At 51.3% G+C, this 21,827-nt stretch overlaps 1 protein-coding gene across 9 annotated transcripts in view; it reads right to left on the reverse strand.

Annotated features, from left to right (window-relative positions):
- CTIF (cap binding complex dependent translation initiation factor) overlaps positions 1-21,827 on the reverse strand; it is a 290,202-nt gene that overhangs the window by 167,392 nt on the left and 100,983 nt on the right. For 8 of the 9 annotated variants that reach the window (XR_010407187.1, XM_045886755.3, XM_045886749.3 and 5 more), the window contains 3 exons: positions 14,768-14,841; positions 13,225-13,329; positions 7,472-7,547 (listed from right to left, as the gene is read on the reverse strand). Coding sequence is in view for 8 of the 9 variants with exons in the window: in XM_045886755.3 (XP_045742711.1) it covers positions 7,472-7,547; positions 13,225-13,329; positions 14,768-14,841 (255 nt within the window). In the remaining variant the exon portion in view is untranslated. Of the gene's footprint in view, positions 1-7,471; positions 7,548-13,224; positions 13,330-14,767; positions 14,842-18,270; positions 18,417-21,827 lie in introns of those variants that run through there. The other variant, XM_064577634.1, reaches the window with a different exon arrangement.

A 21,827-nucleotide genomic window follows, 5' to 3' on the forward strand; every position in this document is an offset into this window, starting at 1 on the left:
GGGCACATTTGGGTCAAACAGGTATGTCCCTAACACCTGTGTGTGACCACCTCCGCTCCCACCTCATCCTGTCCCTTGTTCTGGCCAGCAAGGGCCTGAGCATTGGCCTGGGTCATTTTTTTGACATTTTGCATGTTGAGCCAATAAGGAGGTCAGGACACCTTTGGCTGCTGGGGACGTGGGACTTGCGACTGCAAAAGCCAGACTGAGCCTCCAGAGCGGTGCGCTGGTGTCCTCTAGTGGGAGCAGATCATGGTGCAGCCAGTGTCCCTGCCTGGCCTCTGCACCAGGCCCCGCTGAGCTGGGACCACGCTGCAGCAGTTAACGGGCGATGGGCACCGCAGTGATCACATCACCGGCCTCGTGGCAGGCCGGCTAACCGCAGTCCACCTTCACACGGCTCCCAACAGAGGGGCCCCTAGGACTCCATCCTGGGTCCAACTGTGTGGGTCTCAGCTTCGGCCCTGCTCCATGGCTTCACCACCTGGAACCATGACTGATGATGACCCAAGTCTGTGTCACCACGCTCAGAGCCTCCAGCTGCCCTCCCCCCATCAGCAGTGTGGGGGAACAATGCTAGCCCGAGCTCACTGGAGGCCGCCAAGTGTTCGTGGATGCGAAGATGTGGCTGCTGGCTATCACCCACACCCTCAGCCACCACTATAGGCAGAGAGACCTTGGCGACCGTCAATATCATCAGCACCAGCCCTTATCAACCAACTAAATGCCTTTTACGGGTAAAGAACTATACCTGGAAGACATGGGCACCTGTGTGCCCTGTTCCCAGGTCCTTGGGTGCTTCCAGGAACTTGGCCCCAGTGGTCCCAGCAACAGGGATCCCCAAGGATGCCTCTGTGGAAATACAGCCAGGCAGGGCCATCAATCAGGGATAAGGGTCCTCAGCTTTGACTGGAGGGGAGTTTGGCCAGGTACCCAGGTGACGGCATCTGACCTGACCGAGGCACGCCTACCTAGGACCACTCACTGTGACGGGCACCCCATGTGCAACTCCCAGTGAGAGATAAGCCAGAGCTCCCTGGAAATAGTCATTAAGTCTGGGGGCCGCTGGGGTCAATGCTCCATACTCAGCCATGCATTCAAGTCCCAGAGAACAGCTTCTGTAGTAGCACGGAGGAGACAGGCGAAGTCTGCAGGCAGAGGGCCCAGACTTGCCCCTGCAAGGACTCTGACCTGGGCAAGGCATAGGGGCGCTGGGGCAAATCCCAAAGCCTCCTAGACGCTAAGGAGTCTGAACAGGGAGGGTAGGGGTCAGGGATAGTGCCTCGGGCCTCTATGGGGTGAGGAGATGCTGGAGAGACAGAGTGGGGTACAGCCCTAATGCTTCTCTTCTTCTGGGGTGGAAGAAATGGCAGGCAGGTGGGCAATGGGCTTCAGGCCAAACTCTCCCTTCATCCTCCTATTTTCCTTTCTTTTTGCCTCCCAGTAGGGGAGGGGAGGCAATACAGCAGTCCCCTCTTATCCACGGGGGACATGTTCCAAGACCTTTTAAAACCTTAAAACCTCAGTTAGTATTGAACCGTGCGTGCGGGTGTGCACGCACACACACACACACACACACACTCTCTATTTTCCGGGACATACATACTATGCTAAAGTTTAATTCACAAATCAGGCACAGTAAGAGGTTAACAACAATAAGATAGAACAATTATACTGTAATTAAAGTTCTGTGGATGTGGTCTCTCTCCCCAAATCTCACTGTACTGTACTCACCCCTCTTGTGATGATGTGAGATGGTAACATGCCTGCCCGAGGACAGGAAGTGAGGTGAAGGACGCGGGGCCGGTGACGTCGGGTTAGGCTGTCACTGACCTTCATCGCTCCTGCACCTCAGTTGACCTCAGGTAACTGAGACCAAGGAAGGCAAAACTTCAGATTCGGTTAACTACTGAAGTTAACCACTAACCTGTAGATGAGGTTAACTAACCGTAGTTAACCAGTGTAGGTTTCTTTCTACTCCTCAAACTCTGACTTTTGTCAAAGACAGTGTATGAAGCCCCCTCATCTCTGCTCAGGCCCAAGACTCTGGGAGGGCTGGGGGGGGGGGGGCCCAGGCTATGGGTGGGCTTTCTCTCCCCTTCAGTGGTCTTCAACTGGGTGCACAGTGTCTCCTTGGTGTATCTGGAAGTACTTCTGGTGGTCACCATGGCTGCTCATCCGTCCCCAGTGACCAGCGTTCAGTGGCTGAGACCGGGAACACTGAATATCCTATATTGCATCAGACACTTTCATCCAGTTAAGATTTGTCCCAACCCAAATGCCAATAGCTAGGCTAGCTGACCCTGAGGACCCAAAGCTGGACAACTCAGCCAGCCAGCCCTATCTGTGAGGGGCTCTGAAGAATGCTAGGAAAACTCGGAAAAATCATCCCAATGTGCTCTCCTAGGGCCTCAAATTCTACCATCACAGCTCTGCTTTGGGATCAGGAAGCCTGTCAGCCCTGCCCTAATGGTACCCATATGAAGTACAAACACCCAAGAAGAGGTGTCATGAGCATTATCATCTGTAACTCTGGGATTTCAACTCTTATTGATAATTTTGATAAAATTGCAGAATGTCCTGTGATGCTTTAAAAAATACAGATTCCTGGATATGATTCAGTAGGTGTGGTCACCAGCCCCAGTGATCCCTGCCTCCCGACAGTCACACCTTTGTGCAGTCCCTTCTGCGGTGTACCAGGGTTGGTGTGTTTGCAATCAACATATGGCATGTGGTAGAGTGATAGCATGTCACTTCTGAGATTACGTTATAAAAGATGGGGACTTCTATGTTGGATGCTCTCTCTCTCTCTCTCTCTCTCTCAGATCACTTGCTTTGGAGGAAGCCTGCTGCCATGTTGTGAGGACTCTCAGCAGTTTACGAAGAGGCCCACATGGCAAGAAATTGAGGCCTTCTGCCAACAACCAAGGTGGAACTGAGGGAACCGTGTGAGGGGGCCGTGACGGAAGGAGGCCCTCCAGCCCCAGTCAAGCCTTCAGATGGCTACAGCCCTGGCCATTGGCCTGACTACAACTTCAGGAGAGACCCCCTGAGCCAGAACCCCCAGCCAAGCTGTTCCCAGATTCCTGGCTCTCTGAATGTACGTGTGATGGTAAATGTCTGTTTTTTTAAGCTGCTAGATGTTAAACTATTTATTATATGGCGGGAGATAATTCATGCAGTGGGTCTATGGTAAGGCCAGAAAGCTGTAGATTTAAAAGCTTCCCAGGCAGATCTGATGTGCAGCCAAGGTTCGGTACCATGGGTTTAGGGGTCTATCTGCTGAGAGTTTTCTGGGGGCAAAGCTGATTCAAAGTGGCGTGTGTGTATGAGTATCAAAGCCCTGCTACTGTGTGGACCCACACTGCACATGGAGACGAGAAGTGGAGACCTCCACTACCAGCAGCCCCTAACTGCTTAAGTGTCAGACGCGGCCCCGGAGAACCAGGAGTGCTTGCTGACTTACTGCTCCCTGGAAGAAAGAGAGAAAACATGGAATATGCAACCTGAGGGGGGCCTTGGCCTGATGATTTTCACCATTTGTTTAGTAGTAGAACCATTTCCTCAAATGAAATAATTCACAGTAGACTGGTTTAGAGACACCAGGGGAGCAGTTCTGGGTGAGCCCAAGTAGGGGCCCCTGAGCCTGCTTCTCCAGCCTCCCTACTCCCCACCCCTAGTAGCACCCCCAAAGAACCTCTGAAAAACCCAGGAGCTTCAGTTTGCAAACCTGTGATCTAGTCCAACTGGGTCATTTTACTAATGAGTAAACTGAGGCCCAGGGAGGGGAGGTCACACAGCACTTCTGGGGCAGAGGTCTACAGCTTGATTCTCCTGACTTCTAGTGCAATCTTTCTGCACTGCCTGGGAGGTCACTTAGGAAAAGTGCACAGGGTGGGGTACAGGGAACTGCTCCCTCTCCCACCTCGTAACCAGGCTATTCGAGTCCACCATCAGAGGGAGGGAGCACCTGCTACGCACCAGGCATTGTTCTCAATGCTTCACATGAACTCAGTACTCAATCTTCGCCAACGCCCCTATGAAGTAGAGATTGCCATTACCTTCATTTTACACAGGAGGAAACTGAGGCAGAGTGACAATAAGTAATTAGCCTGATTCCTTGCTTAGTCAGTGGCAGGGCCAGGATTCCATAAAGTCCATGTCTGGGGTCTAGACACCAAGCCCTTAACCCCTGAGCTCTGCTGCCTCCCTCCTAGCCAGGGGCCCAGCTATTCCTGCCCTTTGAGCAGAAATGAAAGGCCCTCCACTCTGCTCTGCTCCCCTGGGAGCTAGGAGACAGGCGCCAAATAGGAGAAAGAGGTCAGACCTGTTAGTTTCCCAGCCCGGATGTCCCAGGCTTCTGGCTCAAAGGCCACTGAAGGGTCAACACCTCACCTAGGGAAGGGGGAATCTGGATCCTCACCTGGATCTGTGCCTCTCAAATGATTTTTTCTATCAACAGTGAATGCTGTAGGCATTTAGGAATGGAGCAATAAAACAGTAATTTCTGAGTACTTTATCCTTTAATTGTTTGCACCAAAGCTAGCTTTATATTCACGGTAATAATTTAATACAGATCCAACCCAGAGGATGTTTCATGCACTGATACTCCATGCCATTGACCTACACACCATGGCTGAGGATACTGGTTCTTTTTTCTCTCAAACTTACAGGAAAGGTAAGGACAATACAAAGAACTTTCCTATGCTCCTCACTCAGATCCCCTGACTGTTAAAGCTCACCATTTGCTCTTCATTCCATCTGTGTATCTACATACCCATTATTTTTTGTTTCTCTAAACATTTGAGGACAGGCTGCAGACAGGAAGCCCCATATCCCTCAAATCCTCTACTGTGTATTTCTGAAAAACAAGGACACTTGTCTCTATAGCCATCATGTAGCCCTTCAAGTCAGGACACCAACACCCAGGCAACACTGCTCTCCCCTTGCCCCACAGATCCCCATTCACGTTCTCCAACTGTCCAATAAAGTCTTCTGGTCCAGGATCTCAGCAAAGAACACACGTGGCATTCAGTCTGCTTCTTTAGGCCCCTCCAACCTGGAAGATTCCTCAGTCTTTTCCTGTCTTTCATATGCAAGCTATTTTAGGGAATGGTCCTTACATTTGTTTCCTCGTGACCAGACTCAAGCTGTGCTTTCTTAGCAGGAAACCCCTCAGAAAGGATGTTGGGTTTCTCTGTGCTGCACACCAGGCAGCACGTGGTGGCTACCCGTCCTGTCGCTAATGACCTTAACCTCCATCATATGGTCAGATTAGACTCTGGCAGGTTTCTCCACCATAAGGTCACATATTCCCCTTTGTAATGAGGTGAGCCCTACGTGTGCCCCAGTCTGGTACCTGGAAGAGAATTTGCAGTCTACAACACAGGGGGAGTAGTCTACACAGAGCCAAGTGGTCTCAATGAGTTATGGGGAAAGAGTTTAAAATTCAGGGAGTCTGAGGCAACTAGAGTTTGCAAGGCAGAGCACCAGAGAAGAGAAATCCAGAAATCTGCAGCTTGGGGAAACTTCCAGAGCCAGTAGAAGGCTTCCTGAAAGGAATAGACAGAACAATCCCCTGAGATCACACAGGGCTAGAAATAGTCTATGTTTCCAGTGGATGAGGTAAAAACACTCCCATTCGGAAGCAATCTCAGAGGGTACTGACTCAGTAGTAGAGTAAGATGTATCCTAGACTAAAGGCCTTCCACCTAACAAGGCTTTAAAAGCAAGCCTTGAAAAGATCAAACTCTTCGGAAGTAACTTAACTGTGCTCCAGAACAATGCCCCAAATGTTTAAATGAATACCAACAAAAATCCAGCACCCAACAATGTAAAATTCCTAATACCTGGCATTTAATCTAAAGTCACCAGGCACAGCAGAGTGGCGCAGCGGAAGCGTGCTGGGCCCATAAAATCACCAGGCACGCAGAAAAAAATATGACCTATATCCGGAGAAAAATCAATGAATTGAAACAGACACTGAAATGACATGGATGACAGAATTAGTAGAGAAGAACCTTAAAACAGTTATTATAAATATATTTCTTATGCTCAAGAAGATTGGGGAAAGCATGGGCATGAAGAAGAGAGAAATGGAAGAAAGAGAAAAAAGATCCAAAGTGAACTTCTAGACACGAATAATACAACATCCAAAATGAACAATATACTGGACAGTATTAATGGTAGGTTAGGCTTTGCAAGAAAAGACTAGTGAACCTGAAGACATAGCAATGGAAACTATCCAAAATGAAGCACACAGAGAAGAAAGACTTAAAAAAAAATTAAGCAGAGTTTGGTGAGCTGTGGGAAAATATGAAGAAGCACAGCAGACATATCATTGGAATCCCAGTGGTGGGAGGAGGTGGTAGCTGAAATTTTTCCAAAAAAAATTTTTTTTTTTTAAGATTTTATTTACTTATTCATGAGAGAGAGAGAGAGGCAGAGGGAGAAGCAGACCTCCCGCAGAGCGGGGAGCCCGATGTGGGACTCGATCCCAGGACTCCGGGATCATGACCTGAGCCGAAGGCAGACGCTTAACCATCTGAGCCACCCAGGCGCCCAAAATTTTTCCAAATTTGATGAAAACCATAAACTTACAGATCCAAGAAACTCAATAAATGCCAAGTAGAAGAAACAAAGAAAAACCAGCTCAAGGCACATCCTCTTCAGATTGCTGAGACCTTGACTGTACATTCAATTGTCTCTCATTAATGGGCCCAAGGCATGAACACTGAACCCACAAAATGGGACAAGCACAAAGGGAGCAGGAAGAGAATGGGTGCAGGTAAAGTGGCATGAGATTCAGAAGAGAAGGAAAGGGTGACGTGGTGAGTGTGGTGGCAGGTCAGGGTCAGAGCAGGCTCAGTCACCTAGGAGACTGGCTCGCACTCCGTTGTGGCAGGTCCCAACCCCGTACCCGGATGCAGATTCCTACTATTTCTGCACCAGAAGCATCTAAAGACTCAGATCTGCTTTCTCTTTGCTGAGTGGATCCTATTGTCCTGGAGCCTGGCTCAATTCAGGGAAAGGAGCCCAAATGGCGATAAAATCAGCAAGCACAGCGGACACCTGGAGGCTGGCAGGACAACTCCACTTTTCAAAAGCCTAAAAATAGCCCTGACCACGCTGGAAATGCCAGCAGCCCCACCAGTCCCACTGGAACACACTGCAGGACGCCTCACCTGCAGAGATTTCAGGTCAAGGGACAAAAAATTTCCAAGTGCGCCGAGTTGCCAGAGCATGGCCTCATTTCATCTCTGGGGGATGTCAGGCCTGCCACCGATGCCTATAGCATAGCCAAGAGCGTGCTGCCACACGCATCACCATGGGACACCCTGGACCTCGGCAGGCGCCCACCCCTGCCCATCTCCCACTGCCAGAGCAAGGGGCCAAAAGAGCAGGTAGGCTCTGCCCAGGCTGAGGATCAGGACCTGGCTGGGGGGGTTGGAGACTCTGTTCCTGCACCTACCTGCCAGGCTGGGAGGACCTTCTCGATGTCATTCAGGTTGATGCCATCCCCATCTTCTAGCTTCCCTTTTCCACACCTGGACCAGAAAAGACAGAAAGGCACTGAAAAGTTGGCATGTTCATGCATCCTATCCCGGCCCGGCAAGCAGGAAGAGCAGACACCTGGCCTTGCCTCCCCAAGGCCTGCAGGATCAGTCTGTCCCACCCAGAGGAAACAGCTCTGGAGAAGCATGCCTTCCTTCCTCAGGCCTGGCAACACAGGCCCTGCCTCGGGAACGAAGGACTTTGTGCAGGTGGGCATGCTGGGACCAGTCCCGGGGCAGGGAGCACTAATGTGACATCCAACCCCCAGGGAGGGTAACAGAGGTACTAGAGCTCCCCTGGATCCTTCCAGGCAAAGACGCTAAGCTCCCTGCCGATGAATACCCCAAAACCTATCACAGCTCCAGCAAAAGCCCATCATCTCCCCCATTATACCAAAGGGACAATGAATGAACAGAAAGACCAAACAACTTTCTTGAGGTCACACAGGCCAGCAACAGGGATTTCTCCTTCCTTGGCCTGCCTCTCAGCCTGTCCAGCGAGCCCACTCAGATGCTGATGCTTTGTCTTCATGCCCTCCGTGGGCAGGCCTACCATCAGGGCACAGACACTGGCCTCGATTCGCTATCAAACACCCATGTCTTCTGTGTATGGAAGGTGCAGACTCGGACCCGACTGCCAGGCTGGAACCCCAGCTGCATCCCTTACTAACTGGGGGACCCTATGCAAGTCACGTAACCTCTCCGAACCTCAGTTTCCCCATTTGTAAAATGGGGATCATTAGTAGTGTCTAACTAAGGTGGTAGGATGATTAAACCAGTTAATGTATCCAAGTGCTTACAATCATGCCCGGCGCGCACGAGCGTGCTTGCACACGCACACACCCCCATATATACAACCATATTTGCATACCATATTTAACGGTAAACATATTATTATGGTAAATATGGGTAATAATCACATCAAGTTATAATAAGATAAATAATATGGTGCCATTAGGGCTAACACTCCTAGTACTAATACTGTTTCCAACTATCTTACTAGTACTCCTACTATTACTGTTTTGTACTTTTTTTAAAAAAAGATTTTATTTATTTGACAGAGAGAGACACAGTGAGAGAGGGAACACAAGCAGGGGGAGAGGGAGAGGGAGAAGCAGGCTTCCCACGGAGCAGGGAGCCCGATGCGGGGCTCGGTCCCAGGATCCTGGGATCATGACCTGAGCCGAAGGCAGACGCTCAACGACTGAGCCACCCAGGCGCCCCTGTTTTGCTGTGGCTGCTGCCGGGGAAGAGAGCACCAGCAAGGAGACTGATTAAGAGCCTAGACCCTGGAGCTGACCTCAGCCCACGAAAGTTACTCATTTCTCTGCACCTCCGGGCTCCCGCAACTTGTCGACGTGAATAATGCTCCTGCCTCCCTAGGTTTGGTGAGTTTTAAATAATACGAGGTGAGCACTGGGAACGGTGCCCAGGATGGATTAGTGACCACTGCTCTCATTGTTATTATTAGGGACCCAGGCATGGTGAGGGCTGCCTGGTGTGATGGCTGCGGCATTTTCCAGCTGCAGAATTAATGCAACTCTCAAATTTCAGAGCATTTATTTGTTCAATATTTGCCAAGCATCTCTTGTGTTTTTGGCCTTGTTAACCTCCCTTGGAGTCATGGAAAATAAATCTGGTGTAGTTCCTGCCCTCCACAACTCAACAGCTCTTGGGAAACAAATCCTAAACTCATCTGACAGGGCAGTGAGCCTGACCACCAGTAGGGGGCAGCATGTGATAAGCGTCAGGGAAGCCTTACAGAAGGCAGAGCCGGGGTGGCTGCATATCCTAGCAAGACTTGGGTGGAAGAGGGCAGAGGATGTGAGCTATGCCCCCGTTCAACAAGTGTTTCTGTGTGGGCTCCAGCTCAGGCTGGGCCCCAGTGTAAACCATGCATAGACTGGGCCTCTCGGGGCAACCAAGGGCAGCCCAGGAACCGACAGGAATGCTGCCCAGACCGTCCAGAGGCATCCAGAATGGTCTGGGGCAGAGGGAGGGAGGTGGGTCATGAGCTGGCCAAGCAAAGAACTCGGGAGAATGTCCTGGGCAGAGGGCAGCAAGGCAATGGCCTGGAGCTAAGCCCAAGTATGTTGCCAGCTGGGATGTCAGCCTTCCTGCCAGGGGAGTGGGGCGGGGGTGGGGGTGGGTAAAGGGGCAAGATGGTGCTAGAGGGCCGGGGCTGGAAGGATAGCTCAGGTTCTGGGAGGTGGAGCTGGGGTGGGAGGGGTGTAAGGAGGGTGTGAAGGGCATGAGGGAAAAGAGGAGAGTTCTTGCTCCCGCTGCCCCCACCCCAGCCTCCTGATGCCCTGGGCTGCATGTAGGTAAGGAGGCGGAGAAAGGTCTGGAAACATCCAGCTACCTTTTAACTACAGGCTGGCTGGTGAAGGTACCAATGGCTTGCATCTGTATTTCATGCTTACCATGGCAGCGGGAGGTGTGGAAGCTGGGGACCGCTGGCTGACTGGAATGGCTGATACCCTCACCCCCAGATCACGTACGCTACCCCCCACCTCTGGACTCCCAGCTGCCCCGAGCTCCAAGCACATGCTACACACCAGCTTAGCTCAGCACAGGTGCCTTGGCAGCCCCTGGGGGCGGCAGGGGACTGCGTGCAGGGAGAGCTGCTGTCCCCCTAGACCGTCCTGCCTGGGATTCGGAACTCCCTGGAGGGACTGCAGGTTCGGAGGGCAGAAGGTTGCTACCACCCAGCTGAGTCACTGCTGCCAACAGGGTTTCCAAGGCAACAGCCTTCTCTGATTTCTGTCCCTCCATGGAAACATGGGCTGCGGGAAGCCTTGGCAACCAACCTTGGTACCCTGCTTCCGAGGGATGCTGCAGTGGCTGGGCACGTGGAGTCCGCCCCCAGTATGGCTGGACTCTAAGGGTGACACAGTTCCTGCCTCACCCACAAGGTGGCCACTGGATGCTACACCCACGATCCCCCAGGAACCTGGGGAGGCCTGGTCTCGCCTCTGCTCTATCCCATTCTAATAGGGTGCCTCCATGCTGAAGGCCATCTCCCCTCTCTACCCAAGCAAAAAATGCTCTTAGGAGCTCTGATGGAACCCACACAGGCAGGATGATGGAAAAAGGAGCCGTGGTGAGAGGCTGGGGTCTCCTGGGAGAGTATGAGGCAAGTGATGGGTCTCTCCCCAGAAAAATTTATACAAGCATGTGATTTTGCATGAAACTTTAAGGGGGTTAAGCTGATTCACAGATACTCTGTTATGGTGACCTGGGCACTGGATGGCGTCAGAAGGCCTTAAATCATGGCTCTTCCACTTGGGCAAGTTAGTCTGCCTCTCTGAGCTGCATTTCTCTCATCTCTGAAATAGGGACAAGAGCATCTCCCTCCCTAGATTGTTGTTCATGACACTGGTGAGACCAGGGTGGCCAGAGAGGGGGTGCCCACTAGGGTGGGGTAGGGAGCAGGTGAGAGGCAGTTATGTTTAATATAACCAATAATACCAGTTATGTTTAGATCTGCAGTGACGGGAGGCGGGAGTGAACAGGAAGGGATTGGAAGGAAAAGTAAAAGCCATCGCATAATTAAAAAAAAAAAAGGGGGGAACAACCAATGTTGGCTAAGATGTGGAAAAATCAGCAACCCTGAATATTGCTGTGGGAATGCAAAATATTCAGCCTTCGTGGAAAATCATTTGGCCATTTCCTCAAAAACTTAAAACATGGAATTACCATGTGTGGTATTGTGATTTATATAAGATATATTTGGTCTGTGTCCCCAGTCCTGGTACAGAACTAAAATCCTTGGAATTTCTTAAGCCAAGACAGAGATCAAGGTGTCTTTTGTTATGTTAATGAGGCGACTTTTGCAAAAAAACACCTAGGGAACCTAAGGGAGGGGGCTACTTGACAGGGGACCCAACTATATGATGGGAGGGTTAGAACTTTCAGTCCTGACTCTGACCTCCAGGGAGGGGAGAGGGGCTGAAGTTGGAATCAATCGCCAATGGCCAATGATTCGATCAATCACGACTGTGTAATGAAGCCTCCACAAAAGCCCAAAAGGAGAGGCTTTAGAGAGCGCCGGGGTGGAGAGCACGGGGAGATTCTGGGAGAGTGGCACTCTGGACAGGGCATGAAGCTCGGCACCTTTCCCCATCCCTCGTCCTATGCCTCTCTTCCATCTGGCTGTTTCTGAGTTACATCCTTTTATATAAACCAGTCATTTAGTGAGTACAGAGTTTTCCCAACTCCCATGCACCCCCCCCCCCCAGCAAATCAATAGAAGCCAGGGAGGGGGTCGCTGGAACCCCCAATCTAGAGCCAGAGATCTGAAGCACAGATGACAGCCTGGCCTTTTGACTGACATCTGCAATGCGGGGAGGGGACAACGTGTAGGACTGAATTCTCAACCTGTGGAGTCTGACACTTTTTTCCAGGTAGATGGTGTCAGAATTGAGCCAGATCGCAGGATACTCAGCTGATACCAGAAAACTGCTTGGTGGTGTTGGGGAAAAAACCACACACACTTCAGAACTGGTGTCAGAATTAGACTGTGTGACTCAGCAATTTCATCCCCAGGCTCATACCCCGAAGCATTGAAAACAGGGACTGAAACAAATAGTTATACACGAATGTTCATCGCAGAATCATTCACAATAGCCAGAGCATGGAAAGAACCCAAACGCCCATTAGCAGATGAATGGATAAACAAACAGGGATAGAGCCATGTGATGGAATATTATGCAGCCACAAAAAGGGATGAAGTGCTGATAGATGCTACAATGTGGATGAACCTCAAAAATATGCTGAGTGAAAGAAGCCAGAGCCCAAAGACCACATATGATCCCATTTCTATAAATATCTGGAAGAGGTAAATTCACAGAAACAGAAAGCACACGGGTGGTTGCCAGGTATAAGAAGGGGCTGGGGTGTAACTGCTTAGTGGATCTGATTCTATTCTGGGCCGTTGAAAATGTTCTGGAACTACAGGGAGGTGGTAGCTACCCCATATTATGAAAATATGCAACGAAACTAAATTGAACACTTCAAAATGGTGAATGCATTGTTATGTGAATTCTAAGTTAATAACAATCATTTTAAAAAGAAAGGGAAAAAACCCCCATCTGTCTCATTCCCCTGTGTCAGGCACATTGCTGTCCTGAGGTCAGCCCAGGCCCGGACACATCATTGAGAGAAGAAGGCAACGCTGATACACGAAGAAAGCAGAGGATGAGACAACCCGGTGTTAAGATCAACCACTACACCAGTGGTTCTCAAAGTGGGGTCCCTGGACCAGCAGCACCAGCATTCCTTGGGAACTTGTTAGAAATGCACATTCTCAGGCCCCAACCCAGAACTTCTGAATGGGAGTTCAGGATGTTCTGGCTGTTTTGACAAGTCTCCCAGGGGTCCTGATCAAATGTGAGACCCACTGCACTTGATGGCTGACAAGCAGAGCCGTGGTGGTCATGAAGAGGAGCAGGGGCTGCGGATGGAGGGGGCTGGGCAGGGAAGCGTGGAGGGATTCTGGAGAGAGGCCAGTGAGCCTGCAGTTCTAGGTGGAGAGCCTCTCTGGACATCAGCCACCTATGTGTCCCCAGTTCAGCAGAGATGCCTGCCTGCCCAGAGAAAGGCCCCTCTCAACCCCAGGACGGCTGCAACCCCACCCACCCCCATGTAAGAGCCCCTGGTCACTCCTTACCCTTCCCGGTCGATATGTGGCAGGGGCTGCTTGGGGGTGTGTCTCAGCTTCCGGTGGAACTGGGTGAAGTCCAGCTTTTCAGGCTGCAGGTCCCAGGTGGCACCACTAGAGGATGAGAACAGGTGAGGAAGTGAGGTAAGGGGGCGACCAGCCCAGTTACTGATGGGGACCAGACAAGCGGACACAGGGAGTGTCCTCACAAAGAGCTGGGCTGGACGGGGAAGGCCCCCACCAGCCAAGGGCAGGATGGACAGAGACCCGTCACTCGGAACAGAGGCTGTGGTGTCAGCTCTGTGCTCACAGACAAAGGGGCAGGAAGCTGCGCGCGAAGCCCCCACCTCTCCTCCGCGCTGCTGGGCAATAATGCGGGCCTATAAAACAAAAGTGTCGGTCTGATGCTTACCCTACAGCGGTCCCCTAAAACACTCCAGAGTTTGCTTTCACACCTCCATTTGAGGAAGGCTGGAGAAAAAGGAGGCCAAAAACCTGAAGCTTCTGATAGCAGCTCAAAATGGAGGCAAGGCAGCTCTGAGGTAGACAAGGCAAGTCAGCACGGCAGGATGCCGGCTGCCACCAGCCCCAGTCCCAGGAGACCACGGTGCTTCTGTTCTGAGTCTGAGCCAGGGGTGTGCCTGGAGCATGCCCAGTGTCAGCCAGCTCCAAGCCAGGGGCAGAGTAGAGTTAAAGGGCCACTGCCATCCATAGTCCGAAGCTATCCCTCCCCAGAGGAGTGAACATATGGTAGGGACCCATTAGCAAAGCTTTCAGGGGCACCATCCCCACATACTGAGGAAACCCTGGTCAATACCTGTTCTTCCAACCTGGCCCATCAGGAACCTTCTAGAATCTGAACCACTGACAACCCTTCTTTCCTCCAGACCTCCCTGCAGCCATCACCCCCAATGCCCATCAGGAACCTTCTAGAATCTGAACCACTGACAACCCTTCTTTCCTCCAGACCTCCCTGCAGCCATCGCCCCCAATGCCCATCAGGAACCTTCTAGAATCTGAACCACTGACAACCCTTCTTTCCTCCAGACCTCCCTGCAGCCATCGCCCCCAATGCCTATGACCCCGGGAGCGGCGGGCGGGGGGGGGGGGGCGGGTATCTGCAGTCACAGCCACCTGTCCCTGGCTCTAACATAGGTTGCCTGGTGTGTGCCACGTGCCATTGTCCTTTGCTCTTCCAATCACCAGTCCACTCCTCTGCCTTCTCTCCCTCTTCCCTGTAGTTGGACTGTTAGCATGTCTTCTCTTTCCCCTTAACCCTCTCTCAACCTCTTCCTTCTCTTTCTCTCTTTCCTTTGGATGCTCTCCCCTCATTTTCCTTCCTTCCATCTCCTTCTCTCTTTCTCTCTCTGACCTCCTTCCTCAGCAGTCTCATCCTTTCTACTTCACCCTCTCTTTGTTTCTCTCCACTTCTTGATCAGTGAACACTCACCATTTACTCAACCTCTAAAGACCCCACGGGGCTTCTATAAGGACAAGAAGCTGGCATTCCAGCCAGAGGCATATGGCACAGACAAGAGGAAGAGGAGCTTACCTGAAGGAATCAAAGGTGTTGGCAGCCCAGATATCCGTGCCCAGCATGTCCAGAGAGTTGTCTTTGCTGCCATTCTGAAAGAAACAGGGGATGAGAAGGGTGGCATTATTTGCTAGGTCAGGACACCGAGAAGAAGTGGGCAAAGGCCCATTCCCAGAGAGGGCTGCAGAGGTCTCCCCCCTTGGGTGGTCATTCTGGGCAGGCTGTGGGCTGGAGAGAGCCACTGAAGTGGGCATCCTGGCTGGTGCCCCCAGTAAGAGTCACAAGGACCCCTGGCATCCCCCCAGGCACAGGCCCCCCCCCCTTCAATGGTATCTGACACCTGTGTGGTCAGTACAGAAATAGCCTGGGTCTCTGCTGCCCCCAGCTCATGGCTCTGTCCTCAAAGCTGCCACGCTATTGAGCTGCAGCCTGATAGCAGTGGCTTCTTCCTAGGCACAGAGGCTCTGCAAAGCCAGACACGGTGGCAGGTCCGTGTGGAGGGGCTGGCTTCCTCTGGAGTTAAGCCCCCATTTCACAAAATCAGGCAGCACTGAGAAGCCCCCATTGACCAAGGCTACACCAGTGATTAACTTCTCTAAGTCAACCTGCTCCAGTCTTTGTCCCCCAGTATTTCCTACATGATACATCCCGTAGACAGAAAGCACTTTATTCCATCCGGTTTCTATAATATGGCTTCTCTGCCCTTTGGCTGACGATCTCCCCAAGTTGTCCAGCAACGTGCCTTCACTCCTGATGTCATCCATCCCTCGTTACCCCTACAGGCCACTTTCATCATCACACTCTTTACAAACAACACTTCCACCTCCGGTACACCTGGGCGTGTGCATGCCTTATGACCCAGAAGTCACGCCCAGGTACAAACACAACTGAAACGTGCACAAATGTTCACTAACAGTATGAAGCACAGAGGTGCAGAGCAGGACTCTGCATAACACATCCACACTGGAAACCACCTAAATGCTTACCAGCAGTTGACCAGACACATAAACTGTGGTATAATTCACATACTGGAATTTTACCCAGCCGGGAGAATGAACAAATTAAAACAACATACAATAGCATAAGTAAATTCCCCCAAACACAAAGTAGAACAAAAGAACCCAGACACAAAAAAGTGCCAATTCTATGATTCGATTTATATAAAGTTCAAGAACAGGCAAACTAACCTGTGGAGACAGAATTCAGATAGTACCTGGAAGGGGACCCCAGAGGGGGTACGGGGTGGGGGCTGGTAATGTTCTGTTTCTTGATCTGGGTGCTGGTTACAAAAATGTGTTCAGCTTGTGAAAACCCACTGAACTGTACGCACATGATATGTGCACTATTTTCCATGTGTGTTAGGACCTCCTGGTTAGATTCTTGGTAGTATTCCCTGTCTTTATGACTGATCTCTCCCCAAACTTGCCATGTCTCAGGTCCTTTAGCTCCTACACTGGACAATCTTCTTTTGAGACCTATCCCTAGGCCTAGGCCTGGCCAGACACTGAAGACACAGAAGTAGAAAAGTCACAGGCCCTACCTGCAAAGAATGGTGTATGATGACACAAATATAGTAAATAATTACAAGACAGTGTGATACATACACTGATTCAAGGGGCCACAACTTTCCTGGGGACTTTCCGTGAGCAGAGGTTGCAAGTATTCAGGAGGGTCAGGCAAGCAGAGGGAAAAGCAGGGACAGGGTCATCCTGGCAAAGGGGACGGAGTGTGGAAAGGGCAGGACACGACAGGATGTTCTAGGTAACTTCAGGGCCTCTATGGAGCACAGCAGCCTGGGGAGTGTCCAGGAGCCCCAAGCCCTGGGTGAGTTGGTGGTCTCCAACTGTCTCCACTCTGTCCCGGCCAGGACTTCCTAGGAGCCCCACAAGTATTCCTCAGTGATGGTTGGGTTTGCACGGTGGCCCCCTCCAATGCATATATTGAAGTTCTAACCCCCAGTACTCAGAATGTGACTCTATTTGGGAATAGGGTGGTTGCAGATGGAATTAGTTAAGATGAGGTCATACGTGTGGGCCCTAATGCAATATGACTGGTCTCATAAAAAGAGGAAATTTGGACACAGAGACAGACACGCACAGAGGGAGGATGCCATGGGGAAATCAGAGGCATGCTGCCACAAGCCAAGGATCTACTGGGAGCTGGGAGAGAGACCTGGACCAGATCCTTCCTTGGTGCCTTCACAGAGATACATGGCTCTTCCAACATCCTGATTTCAGATTTCTGGACTCCAGAATTGTGGGATGACAATACCTTTCACTAGGTTGACCCAGTTTGGGGGTCAGAAGTGTGAAATCAAGCAGCTCTAGCAAAATAATATGGCGATCAACCATCCATCTCTCTACAAACTCCCTTTGTGAGGGTGGTCAGTTGTGTCCCTTTCTCCCGCAGTCAGCATTTGCCCCTGCCCCACCCCATGACCTTCTCCTGTCCTCATAGTCACACCAAACACCTGAGGGCTAGGGTCTCCCAAATCCTACAAACAAAGCAGCCTGGGCAGACAAGCCCAGACCCAGGCCGGCTTGGGCTGGTCTCTGACTCCCAATATCCACCTCCCCAGGAGCCAGCCCCTGAAAAGCCCCATCTGCTATCTTCCTTGGTGGCCACTCCCCTGCAGACCACAGCCAACATCACCCCAGAGCCTGCTGAACAAAGCCCCAGTGGATAAGAAATGAACCTGGAGCAGGCTCAGTGACCCCAGCCCTGTGCTTCTCCCAGCAAATGGAGATACCAGCACCTTGACAGAGAAAGCCCACGATGTGGGGGTTTGGTTTTGTTTTTGATTCTCTTCATTTTCTTCACGTTGGTCAGAGCTGGTGAGCACACTCTCCTCCCTTACTGCATCATACTCAGCACGCCCGACTCACCAGCCCCTCACGTGGAAACCAACCTAGCTTCCAGGGAGAGTGAGGAGTTTGCAGGTGCATTTCAGCCTTTAATGAATCTGAAGGAAAGGGAACACACTGGCCAGTGGAAAGGTTGAGTAGCGCAGCCTCCCAGCAGAGGGGCCCAAGCGCTCGGCCCCTCACAGACACCGGCAGGAGACAATGAGGGGGTGTAGGGAAAAGGGAGGGCCGTCAATGGGGGGGCTGAGGGAACAAAGGGGAGTGGTGTGTGACCTCAGACCTTATCAGTAAAATGGGGACTGGCCCCTCCCAGTGGCACCACCAGCCAGAAGCCCTAGGTTCTAAGTGAAAACTTTCTCCTCCCCCCGTGCCCTGAGAGCTCCTTCTCCTCCCACTGTGCCACAATCCTCCTGTGAATCAACCACGTTTACTTAGGGCCGTAGGCCTCTCCATATGGTGCCAGATGGCAGCTCTGTGCACTGGGTGCTTCCTACCCACACCTGTCCCGTCCCACGTTCCCGCAATCCCTTTCATTACTGACAGGGTCTTACCAACTCAACCTGCTCCTCGCCTGCCCTTCTCCTTCAAAGCTTGGCTCCTCCAGGAAGCTCATCTCACCTCCCAAACTACAGTCACCTTGCTCTGTCCTGAACTTACCACCCAAGCAGGTGACGTGTGGCAGCAGAGCCCACCTGTGGCAGTTCTCACTCCATCACTCCATCCAGCGATCCCTCCCCTGCACTAGATCAGAGACCCTGGCTGGCAGGCACCTCCCTGGTCCCCCAGGGCTCTTTGCTCACTGCCTGAGAAGTGTCTGCCGAACTGACTTCCACTTCAATGAATTTCCACTGTCTTCCTCAAGCTTGTGTTTTCCTCTTGCCACAGTGACCTTGCCTTGTGACCTCAGTGAAGTCTGGACTTGAGATTCTTTGTATTTAAGTAAAGCGGTCTCTGAGAGTGCAATGCTGTGTGTTACAGATGGGTTTCTTCTGGCACGCACACTGATGCCAAGCCCTCTCCCACCAGGGGCAGACATCACTAATCAATCATGGCATGATTTACAGTCCTCAAATTAGCTGACTGCTAATATTCCAGATCACCCCCTCTCCCTCCCTTCTTGAGTTGCTTCATCATCCTCCCCATCCCAACTCCTGGTGCCTGGCTTGCTTCAAATGCAATTTTGAAATTGCACATGGCTAGAGAGACTCACAATCAACCCCCACAAGGAGACAGCCCCCAGGCCTCCTGAGATGTTAGCTGGTCCAGGCCTCAAATGCAATAATCCATGAGCATTTCACAATTTTTTAAGTAGGCTGCATGCCTACCATGGGGCTTGAACTCACAACCCTGAGATCAAGAGTCACACGCACTCTTGACCTAGCCAGCCCTCATGGGTAGTAGAGCATTTCAGATGCAAAGGTCAAAAAACAACAACAAAATCAAAGAAACAAATAAATTCTGCTTCCGAAGTACATGTCTGAGACCTCACCCAGAGTGAAGTTCACCGTCCTTCAGAGTAGCACACGAAGTCTCTTTCCCTGATCCCCTATGCTTTAAATACCCAACTGACTCTGGCACTTACAAATTCAGCCTAAGGGGACCATTGCTTGTCATGGTTCCCTTATAAGAATGTTAAATATTGGGGTGACTGGGTGGCTCAGTTGGCTAAGCATCTGACTTGTGATTTTGGCTCAGGTCATGATGTCAGGGAGCCCCGTGTCAGGCTCCACACTCACCCGGGAGTCTGCTGGAGATTCTCTCTCTCCCTCTCCCTCTGCCCTTCCCCCAACTTGCACTCTCTCTCTCTCAAATAAATAAATAAATTTAAAAAAAAAGTTAAATCTTCCAGGTTTTTTTCCCAAATTGTTTTCTTGCGGTAAAGTGCACACAACATAAAATTTACCATCCTAACCATTTCTAAGTATACGGTTCAGCGGCATTAAGTACGCTCACATGGTTGTGCAGCCCTCATCATCATCCTTCTCCAGCACTCACCCTGTAAAACTGGACCTCCAATCCCACTGGATGCTAGCTCCCCATTTCCCCTCCCCCTTCCCCAGCCCCCACCTTCCTACTTTCTGTCTCCATGATTTGCACCACTCTGATACCTCACCCGAGTGGAATCATACAGGATTTGTCTTTTTGTGACTAGCTGACTTCACTTAGCATAATGTCCTCAAGGTCCATCCATGAGCCCAGCCTCACACCTGGAGCCAGACTTGTAAGCCCCTTGACTACAGCTACCTTCTCTTCTTGGGCCTCCACAGTGGCCAAGCTAGGCACACAGTAGGCTTGCCTCCAATGCCTGCCAACCAATTAAATGGACTCCACCCTGCTGCTTTTGAGTCTGAACGATTGATTCACAGATTGGGAAGTCAAGATCGATTTACCAGCCTAGGATTCAAGGCCACTGAAGAGCGAGGCATGTGGGCAGCAGAGAGAATGACTATGATGAAGGGATGGGAAGGTCACAGCTAGGAAAAGAATAACGTGGACGGGACCCCGGACCTGTGTCACTCAGCAGCCCCGGAGGAGGTGATGGCCCTGGGCAAGAAGGAAGGCCCTCAGGCCACTGAGCTGGAGGTGCCGAGGGCTGTGGGCCAGAGGTTCGGCCGGTCTTTGCTGAATGGGACAGAAGGTAGCCCCATTAACAGGTGAGAGGGCAAGTCTGGAGAAGCTCACAATGAAAGTCTGGGTCACAGGGGCTGACCTATTTATTGTCGCTCTACTTGACGCAATAACTGCAGCATATAACAAGAATCTGGATGTTTCCTCAGAGCTTCTTGTAATGCAATGTGACAGGCATATAATCACTGCAAGCAACCGTTTCTCAACAGGGGCTGGAGACACTGCCTGGCACTTGGAAGCAAAATCAATCTCCATCAAATCTCAGCCCAGAGAGGGAAGAACCTCACCTGCTGAGCCTCCCTTTGCTGTCCCTTGTCAATGCAGAGGTGGTGGCCTGGGCACTGCCCAGAGGGACCAGGCCTCACTTGGCAGAGTGACTGAGTGCCACAGTGAAACTGGACCACCAGGAACCAAGAGCTTCACACACCCATCCCCAGCGCCCCAGCCCTGTGCTGGCAGCATCCAAGCTGACCGTGAGGCCACCTCGCCATGGGGCTTCAGATCCTGTCTAAGTCCTTGAAGTGTCTGGATATTCCCCCTTTCTTGAGTTCTGGACTCCAATCCTCAAACCTTGCAACCCCCAATATACACACCACCTGTTCCACAAACCCTCTTATGATTGCAGAGAGGTTCATCCATGAGCCCAAGTAGGTTGTAAGTTACAAAGAGGCAGGATCCTGCAGACAGACAGACAGACCCACAGACAGGCAGACGGCCATCTGATTTCTGGAACCTCACACCTGGAGCCACACCCACCTCACTCTCCAAACCACCCGTGCTCACACTGAGGAGCCACGTGAGAAGCAAGGACAAGCAGAGGACAGAGCAGAGGGTGACCAGGACTTGGCTTGTTCCCAGGCGCCCCCTGCGCTCTCAAGCGTTGGCTTTCCTGGCACACAAGTAATGCGTGGTGTTAACGTCAAGGGCTCTGAGGCCACACTGTGCTGCCCAAGATATGGGATTATATTCCTCTTTGGACCACTGTGCTCTTCCTGGACTCAGAGAAACAAATGTCCTCCCTGCCCCCAGTCTTTGTTTCTGACAGGAACCAGCTCAAGACCCCTCCTCTCTGCCCCTCTGCCGTGTCCTCGAAGCTTGTGCCCCAGGAACCCACAGCATGTCCAGCGCTTCCTAACTCTTCAGCTGCAGAGCTTCCCAGTGGTGTTCTAGAAACACTAATCCGCTGGCTCTCAGATGTCAATATGCATCAGAATCATGTGGAGAGAGGGGCATTGCTAGGTTAAATTTAGTGCAGCTGGGGTGGTCCACGAAACACACTTTCAGAAACACTGGATGTTAGAAGGGTTTTGTGGGGGACACACAAAAAAAGGTTCCTTCATCAAATGTTTGGGATACACCGGGTAAAAGATTGTTAAATAAATTACTTTATTGCAAAACTTCTCAGTGCCTTTATTGGCCTTGGATGGAGATTGACTCTTCAAGAGGTGGCAGTATAGTATGCAGTATTCCCCAAACTCCTTTGGCCAAAAACCCACCCCATCCTTCCTCTTTATTCCACAGAGCATTTTTTGGCGGTGGGGGGGTGGGAGGGGCAGGACCAGGGTTCCACAGAACCTACTTTGGGA

This window comes from Mirounga angustirostris, unplaced genomic scaffold (genome assembly GCF_029215605.1).
Source record: "Mirounga angustirostris isolate CCGP_5_RB_7025 unplaced genomic scaffold, mMirAng1.0.hap1 SCAF_14, whole genome shotgun sequence".
Classification (NCBI taxonomy): Eukaryota; Metazoa; Chordata; class Mammalia; order Carnivora; family Phocidae; genus Mirounga; species Mirounga angustirostris.